The 19,752-nt window shown below is 46.1% G+C and overlaps 1 protein-coding gene across 1 annotated transcript; it reads right to left on the bottom strand.

Annotated features, from left to right (window-relative positions):
- Nucleotides 1-346: 346 nt before the first annotated feature.
- DYNLL1 (dynein light chain LC8-type 1) lies at nucleotides 347-3,327 on the bottom strand. The gene is made up of 3 exons (XM_044244142.1): nucleotides 3,216-3,327; nucleotides 2,878-3,015; nucleotides 347-1,315 (listed from the first exon to the last, which is right to left on the bottom strand). The coding sequence occupies exons 2-3, from the start codon at nucleotides 3,007-3,009 to the stop codon at nucleotides 1,178-1,180; spliced, it is 270 nt and encodes an 89-aa protein (XP_044100077.1). The 5' UTR covers nucleotides 3,010-3,015; nucleotides 3,216-3,327; the 3' UTR covers nucleotides 347-1,177.
- Nucleotides 3,328-19,752: the final 16,425 nt, after the last annotated feature.

Consider the following 19,752-nt stretch of genomic DNA (forward strand, 5'->3'; position numbering starts at 1 on the left):
TTCTCAGAGATCCAAAGTTTAAAACGAAAAGCGTTCCCTCCTCTGAACACTCAAAACATAAGATTAGAAAGCCAGGACCTTCCTCGCATCTTCCCAAGAGGAGCGTGGGTTGTTTCCGCCTCTGGCGTTATTTCCTTTATGCCTACAAAAGCCAAGTCTGCTATATTTGCTTTTCGTCATAGAAAAGCCTTTAAGTCTTCTTAAAATTGATAGCAGGAAACCTTTAATGAAGGTTACTTGTCCACAGCTTTAATTGGGTCTTTTAATGAAAGCTTCAATTCACATTTAATTGTTAATGGGGTTTCTAAGCACAGCTAGTTAAAGCAAAGCACAGCAGGCTTACACGTTTACATTCCTGCAAAGACTTTATTGGAATCACACGGAGGGCTGCTGCTCAAAAACTTTCATTTTTCCTTTTAAAACCACTTTTAATCTTTGAGTGTCCTTTTGGGACAGGGCAGGAAAAGGGGGCAGGGGCAGACGGCCTAGACTAGCCCAGCAATTTCTCATTAGTGCAACTTTGTTATTGGCTTGTTTTACAACCAAAGAGAACTTTGATAAAGTTCTACACATTCATCAACACCAACTGAGGCCCAAAGTCCAGAACAGCATCTTTTAACAAAATGAGCACTTAAGGATAGTTATTTTTCAGATTAGTACCGAGATTTAACCGAAAAGTTTCTCTGCCATGCATTTCTCAACATGCACTTCTGAGCAGTAGTCTTCCATGCACGGCAGCTGCAGGATGGGACAGATCAAAGACTCAAGAGCACTATGAATAGGCTAGTCTATTACATCCCACAAAAACTCACTTCAAGGCCTGACCCCCAATAGCCTATCAAGTAATAGGCCATTTTCAACCCTAGATTTGAACAAATCGTAACTAACACACACTTCTCCAACAGATTTATTTGAAAGGAATGGATTCTGAGGAGAAAAAACATGGGGCAGAGGTATGGAATAGAAAATAAATACAAATGTAAGCTGTTTTGCTAATTGTTTTATAACCACAACAAATTTGTACAGAGAATACCCTGCACAAAACAACACAATAAAGGTTCAAAGATCGAGGTGTTCCCCTAGGCAAGGCTGAAGATTTCAGTCTCTGGTATTTGGAATTTAGGCTGCAGTCCTTGGTTTTGGATGGATCACTGGGTGTGTGACACAGTCCATGCGTTTAACCAGATTTGAACAGAAGAATGGCCACTTGGCCCAGGTAGAAGTAGATGAAGTGTTTGGTTTCATGTGTCACGTAACTACCGAAGTTCCTCCCCACGATGCAGTGCCAGGTGGGGTTGTACTTCTTGTCAAACTCCTGGTGGGGGGGGAGAGGGGAAAAGAAAAAGAACACTAGAATTTCAGTGCTAAACCAGAGGTCAGAATTTGCCTCCTAGTTAAGCAGAGCCTGTAGGGGCAGAAAGGAGGAACGTTAGCATCTGCAAATTCTTAACATGAAAGAATGTTCCCCAGCTCCAAGTCGCCTACATAGTGCATTAATGCATACATACTTGCAGTCTGAGCTAAGCTGAGAATGGGGGCTGGGGAACTAAAAGGCAGAAAGGGCAGCCTCAAAGACAGGGGCACTTTGTTATCATGGTAATTTCACCCTCATAGCTCCTAGGATAGACTCCTTGAGAGAAAGCAGGTGATAACAGTTCTAGTTTATCATGTTACGTGTAAACAAAACAAACGAAATTATTCTCCTGTTAAGTCATGCACCACAACATCCAAAATGGTAAATATTTAGCCCCAAATACCCCATTCCCTAACTGCACTCCAGTATCACTGAAAACAAAAGATGTCCGAAGGGCAAAGCCTCAATTCACATCTCAACCACTGTGGAAGGGCACAAGATACTCTGCAATCCACTGGTCCTACGAAAAGAACGCTAGAAGCAGAATCTGACAGTCACTTAGTCAGATTTTATCCTTAATTTCAATACCGCTCTCTTCCACATCTATCCTGATGGTGCTAATCTATCACCTGGTATACAAAGAGCAAATTGCAGGAACAGCTTTCCCTATTTTCCTCAGCCAAAGGGGCTCTGAGAACTAGAACGACGGTGGTAATATCCTCAGTGGGTGACTGTAGGGCAGGGGCCAAGGCCAATCTTTCTCTGTAGAATTCTTACAAGTCTTAGTGAGGAGTTACACAAAATTCGGCTCTCACCGTATGCAGCATGAACATCTTTTACATCTACATCTACTGGAATAACATTCTTACAAGCTAGAGGAACCCACTGCTGCGTTTGTCAAAAAAGGTATTTCTGTTCCATCTGAAGTCTTTCATCTCCCCATTCTCAACTGGGAACCCTCCCACGGATTAGGCTGCCAGCTTCCTTCCCTTGCAGAAAACACAGCTCGGAGAAATTGGCAGTCCTGCCAGCTTTCTACAGACTGCCATTTACCAAGCCCTCACCCCAGCCCCCTAACCACCACTACCACCCACTTTCCTTCTACTGTCGACTAACTCCCCACTGGAAGGCTGGCAAGAGCTCCCTCCGGCCGGGCTGGAAACACCCACGCAGCTCCCCCTCCCCCCTCAGAACACCCAGATGGATCCTCCGCACAGGAATCAAGCAGAAGAGGGGGAACCGCTGCTCCCTGATCCTAGAAACCGTTGCTAGGTGGCGCTTTCCCCCTGCGGAGCTGAGTAATAAAAAAACTTCGGGCGCGGAGGGTCTGTTCTTCTCATCAGGAGCGCAAAATTCATCTGCGTCTTTTCTGGAAACCTCTACACCCGAGGTGCCCTGCGTACCTCCAACGATGTCTGCCACGCGTTCTGGGAGCGCGGGATCGGGAAGAAGGACTAAGTTGTGACTCGCCCCAGCTGCGCGCAAGCGGCCCGAGCCCCCCTACCCGTAGGCCCCGTCCTCACCTTTTTAATATGGGCCGCAATGTCCTTCTCTATGTTATATTTCTCCAACGCCTGAGTTGCACACTCCACCGAGTCCTGTTGCATCTCCTCCGACATGTCGGCGTTTTTGATCACGGCCTTTCGGTCGCACATGGTTACCTGGGGGGCGAGGCCCAGGCAAGGGGTGAGGAGTTGGGGTGTAGGCTGCGCCTGCGAGGCGCCAGCTCCCCCAACCCGCTCCTCCCGCCCCCCACCCCACTTCTCAGAAAGCGCGGGCCGCGCGGACCGAACAGCGGGAGAAGTCCGGCGGGAGATGTAACTAAGCAGCGAAGCCCCCCGGAGTCCCCGCAGTCTCTCACCGAGAAGCAGGGGGCGACCAACTGCAACGGTCTCCTGGGGGAGGGGCTGGCGACACTCACACCCGGCAGGAGCTACGGTCGCTACCGAAGCCGTGGCGCATCTAAGGAGCCCCACGCCAGCCGCCGCCGCCTAGTGCCTAGGCCCCGCCCTGCTCCCGCCGGCCCCGCCCCCAAGGACCGTCCCCATTGGCTTGACGCAGCCCCCGGGACTCTCCCATTGGTCCATGGAGTCAATGGTTCCCTCAGGATCTTTCTCCAGCATTTTGTTGCAGACCACAATGCATCTGTCGCGGCGTCGGTTGCCCCGGCAATGGGCCGCACGCGGTAAGGCCCACACACCCCGAAGGTGGAGCTGGGGCAGGGTTGCGAGGACCACCCAGAAGACTAGAAGGGTGCGAGGGGACTTTGTGCCCAAGCCAAGAGAACTGGCTTCAGATTTCCGAAAGTTGTCTGCCCCAGGGTGTGTTCTCGAATATCTCGGGAAGTTGTGTGTGCTACGTACCTGCCATATCCACCCCATGTCCAAAGGTTTTAAGAATTCTGGCTGAGGTAGCCAGTCCTTTAACTTAAACGGCATCTCTGAAGCAGCGCTGGCTTTATGGGCAAGTAACCAGGGCAGTCTCAGAATACGGGTCCCATGGCTTGGTTTAATGCTCTAATCTCTCATTCTTGAAATTCTTTTTTTTTTTTTTTTTTTTTTTTTTAGCACGGGAACCCACATTTTCATTTTGCATTGGGCCCCGCAAATTATGAACCTGGTCCTCTCTGAAATTTGGGGGTAGGGGTAAGGTCTTCAGGAATGGGAGAGGTTTCCTTATCCTGGCTGGGCAGCGAAGACTTCTTTAAGGGGTGAGGATTACATCTGGGTGGATTTGGGAGCGCTGATCCCAAGGTGTGTGTGTCCAGGGTGGGGCTTCTTGCTCAAGAAGGCAGTCTTTCCTGTGGGAGTTTCTGGGTTAGGGATTTAACTCTCGGGCCGGATAGAAGGGTGTCCCTCAGAGGTATTTTCCTCTGGCTTTGGGGGACTAACCACTAAAGTGGTTTTAAAAAAGCTAGGTCTTGGGAGTTTGGGGAGCAGGGTCAGATCTGGAATCCCAGCACTGTCATTTACTAGCTGTTTGAATCTGTTTCCTTATCCACGAAGGAGGACTAAATATAAAAGAAAACCACTTCTTGGCATGTTGAAAATATTAAAAGCACTGATGCTCTTGACGTTCTTCAGCACGAGGTGTGGGATTATAGTAAGGGCTCAATGCATCTTATCAAAAACTGTCAGTTTATGGAACTGTCCCAAGAGTCACAGCAAGATTTTGACCAATCCTTACATGCCTATGATGTGTTTTTGTACTTCCATAAACAAGTTCAGATTCATCATGCAAACAGAAGCTTTCCGTTTACATTTCTGCCTTTTCCTTTTTGACCATTACGCTTGTTATGCCAGAACCCCTTATAGCAACTGGACAAGACAGGCACACAATTCCAAAGAGAAACAGATGGGAATAATGAGAAGAGGTTCAGGTACAACATATGCATATCAGTTAAATAAAATTAAGAGGCTTTTCCCAGTTCCAGGTTTCCCCTGGAGGGATTATGGGTTACAGGAGTTAAAATAGTTCTGTATGGAGGAAGAAGTTGGGTTGGCAACAGGGGCGAGGCTGGGTTAGTGCTTCTACCTGACTTGGGTTATGATTCAGAGCTGTGGAATCTTCTTATGAAGATTCTTATGAGGTCAGAGCCTGAATTTTTCTTGGGGGCCTTTTTATGAATATGTTTACATTTACTTTTTGAAAAAAAGAGTGAGAGAGAAAGAGAGGCTCAGGAGCAGGAGGGGTGGGGATGGGAAGGGAGAGGAATAGGGAGAGGGAATCTCAGTCTCGCAACCCTGAGACATGACCTGAGCCAAAACCAAGAGTCGGACACACAACTGACTGTGCCACTCAGATGCCCCTATATTTATTTTTCATGTTTTTTTTTTCATATATATTTATCCTTCTGGTCTATGGCTTGGCCAGCTTCTCCTCATTTGAATAGAAGGACCTGAGAGTAAACCATGTGCCATAATAAGAACAGCAGCTGTTTACTGAGTGGTTGTTTAGCACCAAGTGCTTTCACTCAGTTATTCCTCACAACAGCTGGGCCTGGGATCCCTTTCCTCTGGTTTCTCTTTTGGCCTAGCTGTCTGCTCATTTAGATTTCAGCTCAAATGCCACCTTCCCTGAGCTCCCATCTCTACTTGCCACTAACCATCACCCATTAGTGACTTTCTACAACACTTATATTTCCTCCATTGTACCTGCTTCATTTATTCCTTCAGAAGAATTATCTTGTATTTATTTGCTTGGTTATTGTCTCTCTGTCCCTGTCTTGCACCTTCAGCATCTAATTCAGTGTCTGCATTGACTCTAGACTATGTACTGCATCAAATATGCATTGAATTAAAATTACCAGGTCTTCTATCGCCATTTTACAGGTTAGGACGTTGACTTTCTCAAGGTCACATTGTTCTTTGTTTAAGATTTTATTTTTTATTTATTTAAGAGAGAGAGTGAGAGAGCACAAGTGGCAGCAGTGGAGGGGGGGCAACAGAGGGGGTGGCAAAGGGAGCAGCAAAGGGATTGGCAGAGGGAGAGGCAGAAGTAAGATCCCTGCTGAGCAGGGAGCCTGATGCAGGGCTTGATCCCAGGACCCTGGGATCATGACCTGAGCCGAGGACAGACCCTTAACCGACTGAGCCACCCAGGTGCCCCTCAAGTTTACATTGTTAATAAATGAATAAGTTCCAGGTCTGGATGATCCTAAAAATCTATTCTCTTTCTCTCTCTTTTCTTTCTTTTTTTTTTTTAAGGTTTTATTTATTTATTTGACAGAGGAAGATCACAAGTAGACAGAGAGGCAGGCAGAGAGAGAGGGGGAAGCAGGCTCCCTGCTGAGTAGAGAGCCTGATGTGGGGGCTTGATCCCAGGAACCTGAGATCAGGACCTGAGCTGAAGACAGAGGCTTAACCCACTGAGCCACACAGGTGCCCCATCTCTCTTTCTTTTGATTGATTTGAGAGAGAGAAAGAGAGAGAGAACGGGAGAGCACAAGCAGTAGGTGGGGCCAGAGGGAGAGGGAGAACCAGACTCAGCAGGGAGCCCAACACAGGGCTGGATCTCAGGATCCTGGATTGTGACAGAGCCAAAGGCAGGTGCTTAACCAACCGAACCACCCAGGGGCCCCTGAATCTAATTTTTCAAGAGGATGGGAGATCTGGGTTATTTTTGAGAGAAATATAATTTTTTTTTAATTTAAAGTTTTTTTTTTTTTAAGATTTTATTTATTTATTATTTGACAGAGAGAAATCACAAGTAGATGGAGAGGCAGGCAGAGAGAAAGAGAGGGAAGCAGGCTCCCTGCTGAGCAGAGAGCCCGATGCAGGACTCCATCGCAGGACCCTGGGATCATGACCTGAGCCGAAGGCAGCGGCTTAACCCACTGAGCCACCCAGGCGCCCCTAGAGAAATATAATTTTTAAATGCTGGTCATAAATTGATTTTTCGAAATACAGTGCAATAAAAAAAAAATACGGTGCAGTCTAGATACAGCATATGGTCCTCTCATTCAGCTGAATACTCTCTTTCTGCAACCAGAAGACAGATTCAGAGAAGGTTTAATATAATATATATATATATTTGGTCTTTGTCTAGAATTCTTGACACAGAGCTCTAAATACCTTTGGAGTGTTTTCTGGAATCTGCTTTTGTTATTCATAATGAGCCTCCATTAACTACTGGTACCTGAGTTTATGCCAGTGAGGTGACTTTTTGTGGGAATGGGGCTGGATAGCTTGAGATATCTAGAAAGCTAGTCCCCAAAGAAACCGACCTTGTGATTAGAGGTTTAAAACTTTACAGGGGCACCTGGGTGGCTCAGTGGGTTAAAGCCTCTGCCTTCAGCTCAGGTCATGATCCCAGAGTCCTGGGATCGAGCCCCACATCGGGCTCTCTGCTCGGCAGGAAGCCTGCTAACCCCCTCTCTCTCTGCCTGCCTCTCTGCCTACTTGTGATCTCTGTCTGTCAAATAAATAAATAAAATCTTTAAAAAAACAAAAACAAAAACTTTCCCACCCCCTTCCTCAGCCACGTCCCCGACCCTGACCCTCCCTATCTCCTCACCTTTTGTGAGCAGAGAGGGGTTGGAGATTAAAGCCAACCTCCAGTGACAGTGCCTGTGTAATGAGAGCTCCATAAAAACTCCCCAGCCGGGGCGCCTGGGTGGCTCAGTGGGTTAAGCCGCTGCCTTCGGCTCAGGTCATGATCTCAGGGTCCTGGGATTGAGTCCCGCATCGGGCTCTCTGCTCAGCAGGGAGTCTGCTTCCCTCTCTCTCTCTCTCTCTCTGCCTGCCTCTCCATCTACTTGTGATTTCTCTCTGTCAAATAAATAAATAAATAAAATCTTTAAAACCCCAGCCATGAACCATGAACCATGGCCCCCCTGGAGAGGGCATGTAAACTCTGCAACCCCTCCCAATATGCAACTCTCCCATTTGGCTGTTCCTCAGTTGTCCTTTATAATAAATCTGTAATAGTAAGTAGAGTATGTTCTTGAGTTCTGTGAGTTGTTCCACAGAATTATCAAAGCTGAGGAGGTCATCATGGGAACCCCCCAAATTTTTAGTCTGCTGGGCAAAGTGAAGGCAGCCTGGGAACCCCATTTGCAGGGACACCTGAGGTGGGGGCAGTCTTTTTTTTTAAAAAGGATTTATTTATTTTCTTATTTTTACAGAGGCTGGGGGGAGGAGCAGAGCGCAAGAGCATTCCAAGCAGACTCCCCACTGGGTACGGAGCCAGATGTGGGGCTTGAACTCAGGACCCTGAGATCATGACATGAGCCAAAACCAAGAGTTAGCCACTCAACTAACTGTGCCACCCAGGCACCCCCGAAGTGGAGGCAGTCTTATGGGACTGAGCCTTAGCCAGTGGAGCTTGTGCTAACCCTTGGAGTCAGTGTCAGAATTGAATTGAATTGTTGGACACCCAGTTGATGTTGGAGAATTGAAGAATCTGTATGGAAAAATAAGTGCTTGGTGTTGGGAGAGAGAGGAAAAACAAACAAACAAACAAACAAACAGTGATGGAAGTAGTGTCAGAAAAAAGACACTACAGAAGGAAAAAAGACCTGCATGTGGTTACACAGAGTTAGTTATAAAACCTGGTCTGAGTCCACATCTGGTACTCTGTCACATCAGACAGACTGGCTCATCCTTGGGTGCCGGGATTTTATACTTTCTAGGAGTGAATGGAGTGTGTTCTGTGCTCACTAATTGGCACATAATGTTTGTGGAATGAATGCAGAATAAATGAATGGATATAGCACCAAAATGCCTACACTTAGAGCGGCACACTGACAATACCTGGTGTAGTTCTGACTGGCAGCGGGGGTGGGGGGGACAACTCATCATAGGTACTACGGGATTCTCTGGGAAGGGGAGAAAGTGGAGACTCAACCTCATTCTTTGTTGATGAGAACCATCTGATCAGATTTACAAAGCCCAAGAATAGCTCATTTCCAAGGTCTTCTGGGAGTTCAGATGGCACTAAAGTAAACCCACTATGACTCCACCAAGTAGAAACCCCAGAGAAGTTTCCCAAATCATCTTCATAATTTTTGCCATACCTGTATCCTACCTCCTACTACTATTTATTCAATATTTTTCTTTAATTAAAGTCCCTTTATTTTTTGTTTTATTTTTCAAATTTTAAAAATGATATCTATTTATTTACTTACTTACTTACTTATTTATTTGACAGAGAGAGAGAGAGAGCACAAGCAGGGGGAGTGGCAGGCAGAGGGAGAGGGAGAAGCAGGCTCTCTGCAGAGAAAGGAGCCCAGTGGATGCAGGGCTCCATCCCAGAATCCTGGGATCGTGACCTGAGCTAAAGGCAGATGCTTAACTGACTGAGCCACTCAGGGGCCCCTAAAATAAGTGTATTTTTAAAAGGCAAATGTAGGGGCCCCTGGGTGGCTCACGTCATCATCCCAGGGTCCTGGGATAGAGCCCTGCATCGGGCTCTCTGTTCACCAGGAAGCCTGCTTCTCCTTCTCCCACTCCCCCTGCTTGTGTTCCCTCTCTCTCTATGCCTCTCTCTGTCAAATAAATAAATAAAATCCTAAAAAATAAAAAAAATAGGGTGCCTGGGTGGCTCAGTTGGTTAAGCGACTGCCTTCAGCTCAGGTCATGATCCTGGAGTCCCAGGATGGAGTCCCACATCGTCCTCCCTGCTCAGCAGGGAGTCTTGCTTCTCCCACTGTCCTCTCTTCTCTCATGCTTTCTCTCTTTATCTCTCTCTCTCTCTCTCTCTCAAATAAATAAATAAAATATTTTTTAAAAATAAATTTTTTTACAAAGGCATATATATATATATGTTTTTAAAAGATTTTATTTATTTATTTGACAGAGATCACAAGTAGGCAGAGAGGCAGGCAGAGAGAGAGAGAGGAGGAAGCGGGCTCCCTGCAGAGCAGAGAGCCTGATGTGGGGCTCGATCGCAGGACCCTGGGATCATGACCTGAGCCGAAGGCAGAGGCTTTAACCCACTGAACAACCCAGGCACCCAGTTCCTGATTTTTAAATGGAAATAATACCTTCATTATAAGGTGGTGGGAAGGGTTACATTAAATAATGCATCTAAAGACCTAACCAAGGTCCCCCAAAATGGTGACTATTGCTGTTATGTATTGAGAACTTACTATATGCCAGGCATTTGGGACACACTGTCTCATTGACTTTTCACAACTCTAAGGGGTGGATATCAAGAACTGCCGATCTCTTCATTTCACAGAGAAGGAAAATAAGGTTCAGTGAAGTGAAGTCCCTTGCCTAAAGTTACACTGCTCAGAAATGACAGAGCTGGGTCTGACTCTGCAGTCACATGTAGTAGGCGGAACCTCTGAGCTGTCCACCTCCCCAGACAGAGAGAGATGATGCATGTTCCTGGAGACTGTAGGTATCCCTGGCTCCTGGCAGAAGCCTGCTACATATATGTTGGATGGATGGATGGATGGATGGATGGGTGGAAAGAAGGAAGGAAGGACGGAAGGATGGATATTTCAAACTAATTCAACATTGCTTCCTCTCACACTTGACCCTAGACTGGCTCTTGACTCTCTTGATCTTCCCTGGAGAAACTACCTTGTATTTTAGCCACCACACTTTCCCAGGGCCTTCAGAAAGCCCTTTGGGAATGTCCATATGCAGGCTCGAGGGCTCAGAGCTCTACCCTCCAACAAACAGGCTAGAGAAGACCACCTCCTCCATCTCCACTCGCCACTGGTCCAGGATTATACTGTTCCCAGCCATGTCCAGCAATCACTTATCAAGGTTTTCTGGGACCTCAAGCCCAGTGATGACCAGTTCTGTCATCAACCTAGCAGCCCTAGCCCTCCCTTACCTGAAAGGACATGTGAGATGATGTGACCCTGCAGCTCCCAGAATTGATTCAAGGACTCTTGCCCAGAAAGCATAGGCTCCATGGGAGAGTGCATAAGGCCTAGGTCTGAATCCAGAAGCTTCCTCATGGAGAAGGGCTGGCACTTGCCTGGGGCTGGCAGGGCGACTGAGGTTTAGAGCCAAGTGCTGTGCTGCAGTGCAGGGAGAGTGAGGACAGATAGGCTGGGACAACTCAGGGAAGAAAAATCTCCTCTCTGGCCAATAGCCAAGTCTTGCCTGAGTGGACAGACCCCTCTGAAGCCTCACTGCTCAGCCTCCTGTCCATAGGGGGCAGCAGATGAATTCAGACACATCCAGAGAGGCCTAATCAGCCCCCCATCAGCTTCCAATGAGTGGTCAGAGCCATCCAGAGCAGAGGCTAAAAGCAGAGACTCTGAGGCCATGCAGGCTTGGGTACACATCCTGACTCTACCCCACCTAAGGTGTGTAGCCTTAGGTAAGCAAGTCCACCTCTCCGAGCCTCAGTTTTCTTATTTGTAAAATGGGGACTGCCGTAGTCCTTGTTTCTCAGGGACAATTTGGAGATTGAGATGGTGTGTGTAAAGTATATAGTGCAAGACGTGGCAAAAGTCAATGATGCCAGCTTCCAATTATTATTAATATTACCCTAAACCAGGATTTTTCCACCTTGGCACTAACATTTTGGACCAAAAAGTTTTTTGCTAGGAGAGAAACCATCCTGTGCTTTGGAGGATGTTCTCAGCATCCACACCCTCTACCTACTAGACGCCAATCGCATTTCATGCCCAATTATCAACCAACAATGTCTGCAGACAGCACCAAATGTCCCCTGGAGGGTGAAATGGCCCCAGTTGAGAATGACTGCTGTAAACAATAAAAACTTGAGTCCAAAATGTCATGAGTCCCAAACTCACAGCCCCAGTGAAAGACCACAAGGCAGGCAGGCGTACTACAGATGAAGGGATGGGACGTCCTGCAATTACAGAACAGGTTCCCCCCAGTTTGTGCTAAGAATCTGGACTTGCACTTGCTCTGGGAGCTAACAGCCCCCGTTTGACTCACTAGTGATCTCAGTGTCACTCTTTAATTATATGCACAAATGGCCCCCAGTTAAATCTCGATTATTCTAGGGCCCAAAGGGACGAGTCATGGGTATCTGATTTCTGGCATCTGCATTCTTTTTCACTGACAGGGAGAAAACTTGACTCTCCAGAACTCAAGAGTTCATTCAGAAATTTATTCATGACTGCTGAGAGATTAAAAAAAAAAAAAGATTTTATTTATTTATTTCACAGAGATCACAAGTAGGCAGAGAGGCAGGCAGAGAGAGAGAGAGGAGGAAGCAGGTTCCCTGCTAAGGAGAGAGCCCGATGCAGGGCTCGATCCCAGGACCCTGAGGTCATGACCAGACCTGAAGGCAGAGGCCTAACCCACTAAGCCACCCAGGTGTCCTGGTTTTTGTTTTTTGTTTTGTTTTGTTTTGTTTTTTAAGATTTTAGGGACTTTTAGGAGATTTTTGAGAGAGAACTAGGTGTCAGTCAGTGTGCTGGGTGCGGAGGATTGTGATATTGTGACTTTAATGAGAAATATATATTTGATCTCCATTCAGGTTCCTGGCTCAGAGTTCCCAAAACCTTGGAATTTCCTGAGCAGTTAAGAGAAATGGCAGCATGTTTTTTTCTTATATTTTAGTATTTTATTTATTTATTTGACAGAGAGAGCGCGCGCACACACACGCAGGGGGAGCAGCAGGCTCCCCACTGAAGCCCCAGGCAGGGCTCAGACCTAGGACCCTGGTATCATGACTTGAGCCAAAGGCAAATGCTTAACCAACTGAGCCACTAAGGCGCCTACCCGCCCTTCCCCCCCCCCCTTTTAAACACATCTCAGCTATTATCATTTTATTTGTAAATAGTTTGTGTCTCTATGGTGCATCTTTTGTCATAATATTTGGTCTCTAGTTTCAGTTCCTGAATCAGATGAAATGGGTGAATTGGAGGTCTTGTTATCATAACAAGTCTTTCTCTACTATGTTTATGTTAATGTTAATAAGGTTTATGTTAATGAAGTGACTTTTGGAAAGTACCCAGGGATAGTAGCTGATTGCTAGTTGAGCCAACCATTAGAAGGTTGGAACATTCAGCCCCACCCTTGACCTCCAAGTGGGGGGTGAGGGGCTGGAGGTTGAGTTCAATAACTAACAACTAATGCCAATGACTTAGTCAATCATCCCTATGTTTTGAGGCCTCCATAAAGACCCAAAAGGACAGGGTTTGGAAAGCTTCTGGGTTGGTGAACATGTGGAGATGCAGGGAGAGTGGCATGCCGGGAGCTCTGAGCTCTCTTCCCATACTTTGTCTTACACGTATCTTCCTGAGTTATATCCCTTCATAATAAACTGGAGATCCAGTAAATAAAATGTTTCTCTGAGTTCTGTGAGTTCTTCTATCAAATTAATCAAACCCAAGGAAAGGGTCATGGAAACCTCTGATTTATAGCCAGTTGGTCAGAAGTATATGTAACACACACACACACACACACACACACACACACATACACATACACAAAGCAGCAGCAGCAGTCGTACAGGCAACAACCTGGGCTTGTGACTGGTTTCTGCAGTGTAATGGGTGGGGCAGTCTTGCAGGATTGGGCCCTTAACTGTGGATTCTAATGCTATCTCCAGGCAGAGAGTGCCAGAATTGAGGTAAATTGTAGGAAACCCAGGTGGTGTCCAGACAATGCTTGTTGGTGTGAGGGAAACCCCCTGCCCCATATAGAGTAATTGGTGACCAAAACCCTACTAGGAATGTCTAAGAGGGTTGCCTGGATGGCTCAGTTGGTTAAGCATCCCTTGATTTCGCTCAGGTCATGATATCAGGGTCATGAGATGGAGCCCCTGCATCTGCTTCTGCACTGGTCGTGGGGCCTGCTGGGATTCTCCCTCTCTCTCTGCTGCTCCCCTCACTCACACGCATACTGTCTCTCTCTCTCCCTAATAAAAAAAATCTTTTAAAGGAATGTACAAAAGAACAAAATGGGCAATGTCCCATCTTCACGGAACCTACATTCTAATAGAATAAAGACAATAAATAAGCAAAAAATATGTCATGCCCTGGGGCGCCTGGGTGGCTCAGTGGGTTAAAACCTCTGCCTTCAGCTCAGGTCGTGATCTCAGGGTCCTCGGATTGAGCCCCGCATCGGGCTCTCTGCTCAGCAGGAAGTCTGCATCCCCCTTTCTCTCTGCTTGCCTCTCTGCCTCCTTGTGATCTCTGTCAAATAAATAAATAAAATCTTTTAAAAAAATATATGTCATGCCCTGATAAGTGAAATGAATAAAAATAAAGTAGAACAAGAGAACCAAAAGTGATAGGATGAGGAGTCTTGATTTTAATGGAGGTTTCTGGGAAGGACTCTTCAAGAAGGCGCCATTTGAGCCAAGATTTGATGACCGGGTGGAGGATGGGGTGTGGAGAAGTCCGTGGAGGCAGAGAGGCCAGGCAGAGGTAGGAATAGAGCTGGCTGGATTTTAGATATATTCTGAGGGCAGAGCTGGCAGATTTGCTGATTAATTGAATGCAAGGTGTGAGGGTATAGGGGCATCAAACATGACTCCAAAACTTGCGGCCTGAACAATGAGAAGAATAGATTGGGTTGGGGAAGGCTGGCCAAAACAGAAGCAAAAAGTTACTTTGGCCACGTTAAGTTTAAGATGCTTATTCCAGGGCACTTGGGTAGCAGTGGGTTAAAGCCTCTGCCTTCGGCTCGGGTCATGGTCCCAGAGTCCTGGGATCGAGCACCGATCGATCGGGCTCTCTGCTCAGCAGGGAGCCTGCTTCCTCCTCTCTCTCTCTGCCTGCCTCTCTGCCTACTTGTGATCTCTGTCTGTCAAATAAATAAATAAAAATCTAAAAAAAAAAAAGAAAAAGAAAAAGAAAGATGCTTATTCCAAGTGGAGGTGTCAAATAAGTAGTTGGATATATGAGTTCTGGGAAGAGGTCCAGACCAGTGCTATAATTTGGGGAGTCATCAGTTTATAAGTGACATTTAAAGCCATGAGACTGAATGAGGTCATCATAGAGGGAGGAGTGCGTGAAGATGGAAGAGGTAATGCTTATTCAGCTAACAACATTCTCTGAGATTTTAACATGGGCCAGGCCCCAAGGTAGGTGCTAGGTACAGAGATGTATATCCTTAGGCACCTGCCCAAGAGACACTCCATTACTTATTTAATTTTTCCTGTCTAAATGCTTTGGCTACTTAGAGGATAAACATCGGGAGTTCTGCCATGCCTCTTAGTCACTTATTTTTTTCCAACAGATACTTACTGAGCACCTACTTGTACAAGGCCCCTGTTTAGGCACTGGGGTCATGAAAGGAAATGTCAGATAAGGCTTCATACTAATGGTATTTACATTTTGTATGTGGAAGAGGTGGGCATTGAACAAGATGCATATGTTGATGTGATTACAGTTGTGACAAATGCAATGACAGAGAACGTAGGGTAGTAGGAGAGCTGTTAATGAGGCTTGCGCCCTAGTCTGGGAGGCAGGAAGGCTCTCCTGAGAAGTCACATTTGAGTAGCAATCTAAAGGAAGCTGTACTTGCAGAAGGGGACATGCAGAAGTTTCTCGGGTGAAAGGAATAGCACAGGGGTGCCTGGGTGGCTCAGTGGGTTAAGCCGCTGCCTTCGGCTCAGGTCATGATCTCAGGGTCCTGGGATCGAGTCCCGTATCGGGCTCTCTGCTCAGCAGGGAGCCTGCTTCCCTCTCTCTCTCTCTGCCTGCCTCTCCATCTACTTGTGATTTCTCTCTGTCAAATAAATAAATAAATAATCTTAAAAAAAAAAAAAAAGGAATAGCACAGGTCAAAGATCTGAAGGCTCGAAGGAGGCTGACAACTGAGGAAGGCCAACTTGGCTACATAGAAGTGATCTGGGGGAACTGGAGAGATGAAGCTGGGGGTGCGGGATTGGGCAACAGCCAGACCTTCAGGGCCTTGTGAGCCTAGATAAGACCACATCACTAGTCCCAAAAGGCTATAGGTTGCATTTCATGTGATCATAGGGTCACTAAGAAGGGTAGATCAGGGGAGGGAGCCAAAATGGTAGCCAAGTCATCACAGAAGAAGTATTTGACTGTTGCCCCTTTGCCTCAGTCTCTTGCTTGACCCATTTTAGGCATCTGTTTGCAGAGCCCCAGTTCTCTCCAGGGCAGGAGGGATGTTCTCTCTCAGAGGAGTAGAACCCCTGGTGCCCCCAAACTTGGCATCTGGGGATCTCAAAGCCAGAGTTTAAGGCCGCATATAAAAGTCTTCTTCTTCTAGGAGCCACTCCAGAGATACTACAGAAAGTCCCTGGCTTAGGATGGCTAGACTTAAGATTTTTTGACTTTACAACGGTGCAAAAGTGATACACAAACCATACTTTGAATTTTGATTTTGGATCTTTTCCTAGGCTGGCGATGTGCGGTACTCTACGCTCTCGCCCACAGCTTCCCGCCAGCCATGCAGTCGCAAGGGTAAAAGACTGATACACTTACAGCCATTCTGCTTCTCACTTTCAGTACAGTGTTCAATAAATTACATGAGCTAGTCAACATTTTATTATAAAATATGGTTTGTGTTGGATGATTTTGATCATCTATAAGCTAATGTAACTGCTCTGAGTACTTTTAAGGTAAGCCAGGCTAAGCTATGCTTTTCAGTAGGTTAGGTATACTAAATGCATTTCCAACTTAGGATATTTTCAACTTATGATGGGTTTATTGGAATAAACCCATTGAAAGCCGGAGATCTGTATTTCATTAAGCACAAATGCCAGGTTGTTCTGGCCAGAGCCTCTGTGACTCTCTTCTCTATGATTATTTTCTATCTGAGTTCACATAAATTAGATTCCTGGATTTATGGGCCCTTTACCATCGGGCTATAAAGTAAAATAATTAGTGCAGCCAATTGCAACTGTTCTGTCTTGATGTCACAGCCATCACAGGTGTGAAATATTTAGAGAACCAGTTTTCTTTCCTGACATCCGTTTTTTATTAAAGATTATAAAAATAATAAATGTGCAAAGTAAAAGATGCAGGACACAAAGAATTAAATTATAATGATTAACTGTATAAAGAGGAACACTGTTAATATTTTGCCCTAAAAATCATTTTTTCAGGGGCACCTGGCTGGCTCAGTGGGTTAAAGCCTCTGCCTTCCGCTCAGGTCATGATTCCAGGGTCCTGGGATCGAGCCTTGCATCCAGTTCTCTGCTCAGCAGGGAGCCTGCTTCCTCCTCTTTCTCTCTGCCTGCCTCTCTGCCTACTTGTAACCTCTGTCTGTCAAATAAATAAGTAAATCTTTTTAAAAAATCATTTTTTCAATATATATATATACATATGTATTGTAGGTAGGTAGGATACCTACCACACTGTAAATATCATTTTTTTTAAAGATTTTTTATTTATTTATTTGACAGAGAGATCACAAGCAGATGGAGAGGCAGGCAGAGAGGGAGATAGAGGGAAGCAGACTCCCCGCTGAGCAGAGAGCCCGATGCGGGACTCGATCCCAGGACCCCGAGATCATGACCCGAGCCGAAGGCAGCGGCTTAACCCACTGAGCCACCCAGGCGCCCCTGTAAATATCATTTAAAAAAAAAGATTTTATTTATTTATTTAAGAGAAAGAAGGACAGCATGAGCAGGGTGGAGGGTGCGGCAGAAGGAGAGGGAGAAGCAGACTCCCTGCTGAGCAGGGAGCCCAATGTGGGCTTGATCCCAGGACCCCAGGATCTTGACCTGAGCCAAAGGCAGACACTTACCTGCCTGAGCCATCCAGGTGCCCCTGTAAATATCATTTTCGTTATATGCTTTTCCACATCCTTAAAAGCCTTCTACAACATTATTTTTCTTTAAAAAAAAAAGGATTTTATTTATCTGAGAGAGAGATCGAGAGAGAGCGCACAGGCGGGGAGAGAGGCAGAGGCAGAGGGAGAAGCAGACTCCCTGCTGAGCAGGGAGCCCAACTCTGGGCTCAATTCCAGGACCCGGGGATCACGACCTGAGCTGAAGGCAGATGCTTCACCAACTGAGACACCCAGGTGCCCCCAACATAATCTTTCAATAGCTTCTTTTTTTTTTTTTTTTTTTTTAAGGTTTTATTTATTTATTTGACAGAGAGAGAGATCACAAGCAGGCGGAGAGTCAGGCAGAGAGAGAGAGAGAGAGAAGCAGGCTCCCGCCAAGCAAAGAGCCCGATGCGGGGCTCGATCCCAGGACACTGAGATCATGACCCGAGCCGAAGGCAGCGGCTTAATCCACTGAGCCACCCAGGCGCCCCTCAATAGCTTCTTAATAGTCCATCCATAACTATTTCCATCCATCACTTTTTGAAACAATCCCTTATTATTGGACACTTGGGTTGTTTCCAGTTTTTCAGTATTGTAACAACACTTTGTTCTGATGAACATCCTTCAAAGTTAAAAATAATCTTTGTTTTATTCTACTTTCAGAAGTAATAGGTACTCATTGTATAAAAGTCAAACACTGCAGCAATTTAGAATCTGGAAAAGAACGTTCCCGGTAATCTCACAACTCAAAGATAACAATAGTTAAAATTAGATTTTTAAAAAATGCGTAGAATAGTCTTTCTTCTTTCTTTTTACCAAAACAGGATGATTCTGAGTTTTCCATGTCACGACATATACATCTGCTTCATTCTTTTGATAATCTTCCTGACATCCCCCCTACCATCGCTATCTGCCCACACACATCTGTAAGCACACGCTGCCTCCCCTCCACGTCCCAGGCATGAATCACAAGTGCTCCTATCTAAGGCCATCTTCTTGGCCTTGAGTCCATCTCCTCTCGCTTCTCTGATAGCCAGTGTGTCAAATCCTGCATCATTAATTTCCCGCATCTCCTGGATTATTCCCATCAGTGTACAAACATCCTGCAACACTCTCCACCTTTAACAAATGCCTTCCTTACCCCTACATTCTCCTCTAGTTACCAACCCATTCAGCTCTCCTCCAAAGAGCTGTCTATGCAGTTAGCACCCCCTCATCTGTGGGTAGCCCCCCTCATCATACGTTCCAAGACGCCCTGGGGATGCCTGAACCCACAGATACACAGAATTCTCCGTATACATGTTTTTCCTGTACAGACATACCTATGATAACATTTAATTTATGAATCAGGCAACTAACAATTAATAATTAACGATTAGTAATAACAATAAAATGGAACAAGTATAAGTGTAGAACAATTATAGAACTGTCATAGAAGTTGTGTGAATATGATCTCTCTCTCTCAAAATATCTTATTGTGCTGACCTTCCCCTTCTTGTGATGCTCTGAGACGATAAAATGCCTGTACGATGAGACGAAGCAAGATGAATGGCAGGCATTGTGACGTAGCATTAGGGCTACTCTTGACTTTCTGAGGATAGTCAGAAGGAGGATGCTCTGCTTCCAGACTGAAGCTGGAACCGGGGGAAGTGAAACCGTGGACAAGGGCGGGAGTGGGGGTGGGGGGAGGGGAACTATCTCAATGTCTGATTCAGAACCATGAGAAACGAATTTTTGGTTGTTTAAAAGCCGCCCAGGGGGCGCCTGGGCCCCGCATGGGGCGGGGGAGGGGGGTGGTCTCTGCTCAGCGGGGAGCCTGCTTCCCTTCCTCTCTCTCTGCCTACTTGTGATCTCTGTCTGTTGAATAAATAAAATCTTTTTTTTTAAAGATTTATTTATTTATTTGACAGAGAGATAGATCACAAGTAGGCAGAGAGGCAGGCAGAGAGAGAGAGAGAGAGGAAGGGAAGCAAGCTCCCTGCTGAGCAGAGAGCCCGATGTGGGACTCGATCCCAGGACCCTGAGATCATGACCCGAGCCGAAGGCAGCAGCTTAACCCACTGAGCCACCCAGGCACCCCAATAAACAAAATCTTAAAAAAAAAAAAAAAAAGCCATCCAGTCAGTGGTATTTTGTTACAGCAGCCAGAACAGACTGAGACACAGCCCAATGCCAATTGTCTCCTCCATTCACTGCACCAAAACAGCTTATCAAGGTGACCTGTGACTGCCACATGCTAAATCCAGTGACCAG

Source organism: Neovison vison, chromosome 3 (genome assembly GCF_020171115.1).
Source record: "Neovison vison isolate M4711 chromosome 3, ASM_NN_V1, whole genome shotgun sequence".
Taxonomy (NCBI): Eukaryota; Metazoa; Chordata; class Mammalia; order Carnivora; family Mustelidae; genus Neogale; species Neogale vison.

Coding starts and splice junctions, on each gene's coding strand:
- DYNLL1 (XM_044244142.1), bottom strand. CDS start 3,009: ATGTGCGACCGAAAGGCCGTGATCAAAAACGCCGACATGTCGGAGGAG. Junction 1,316..2,877: donor TTGCGGCCCATATTAAAAAG/GTGAGGACGGGG, acceptor CCCCCCCACCAG/GAGTTTGACAAGAAGTACAA.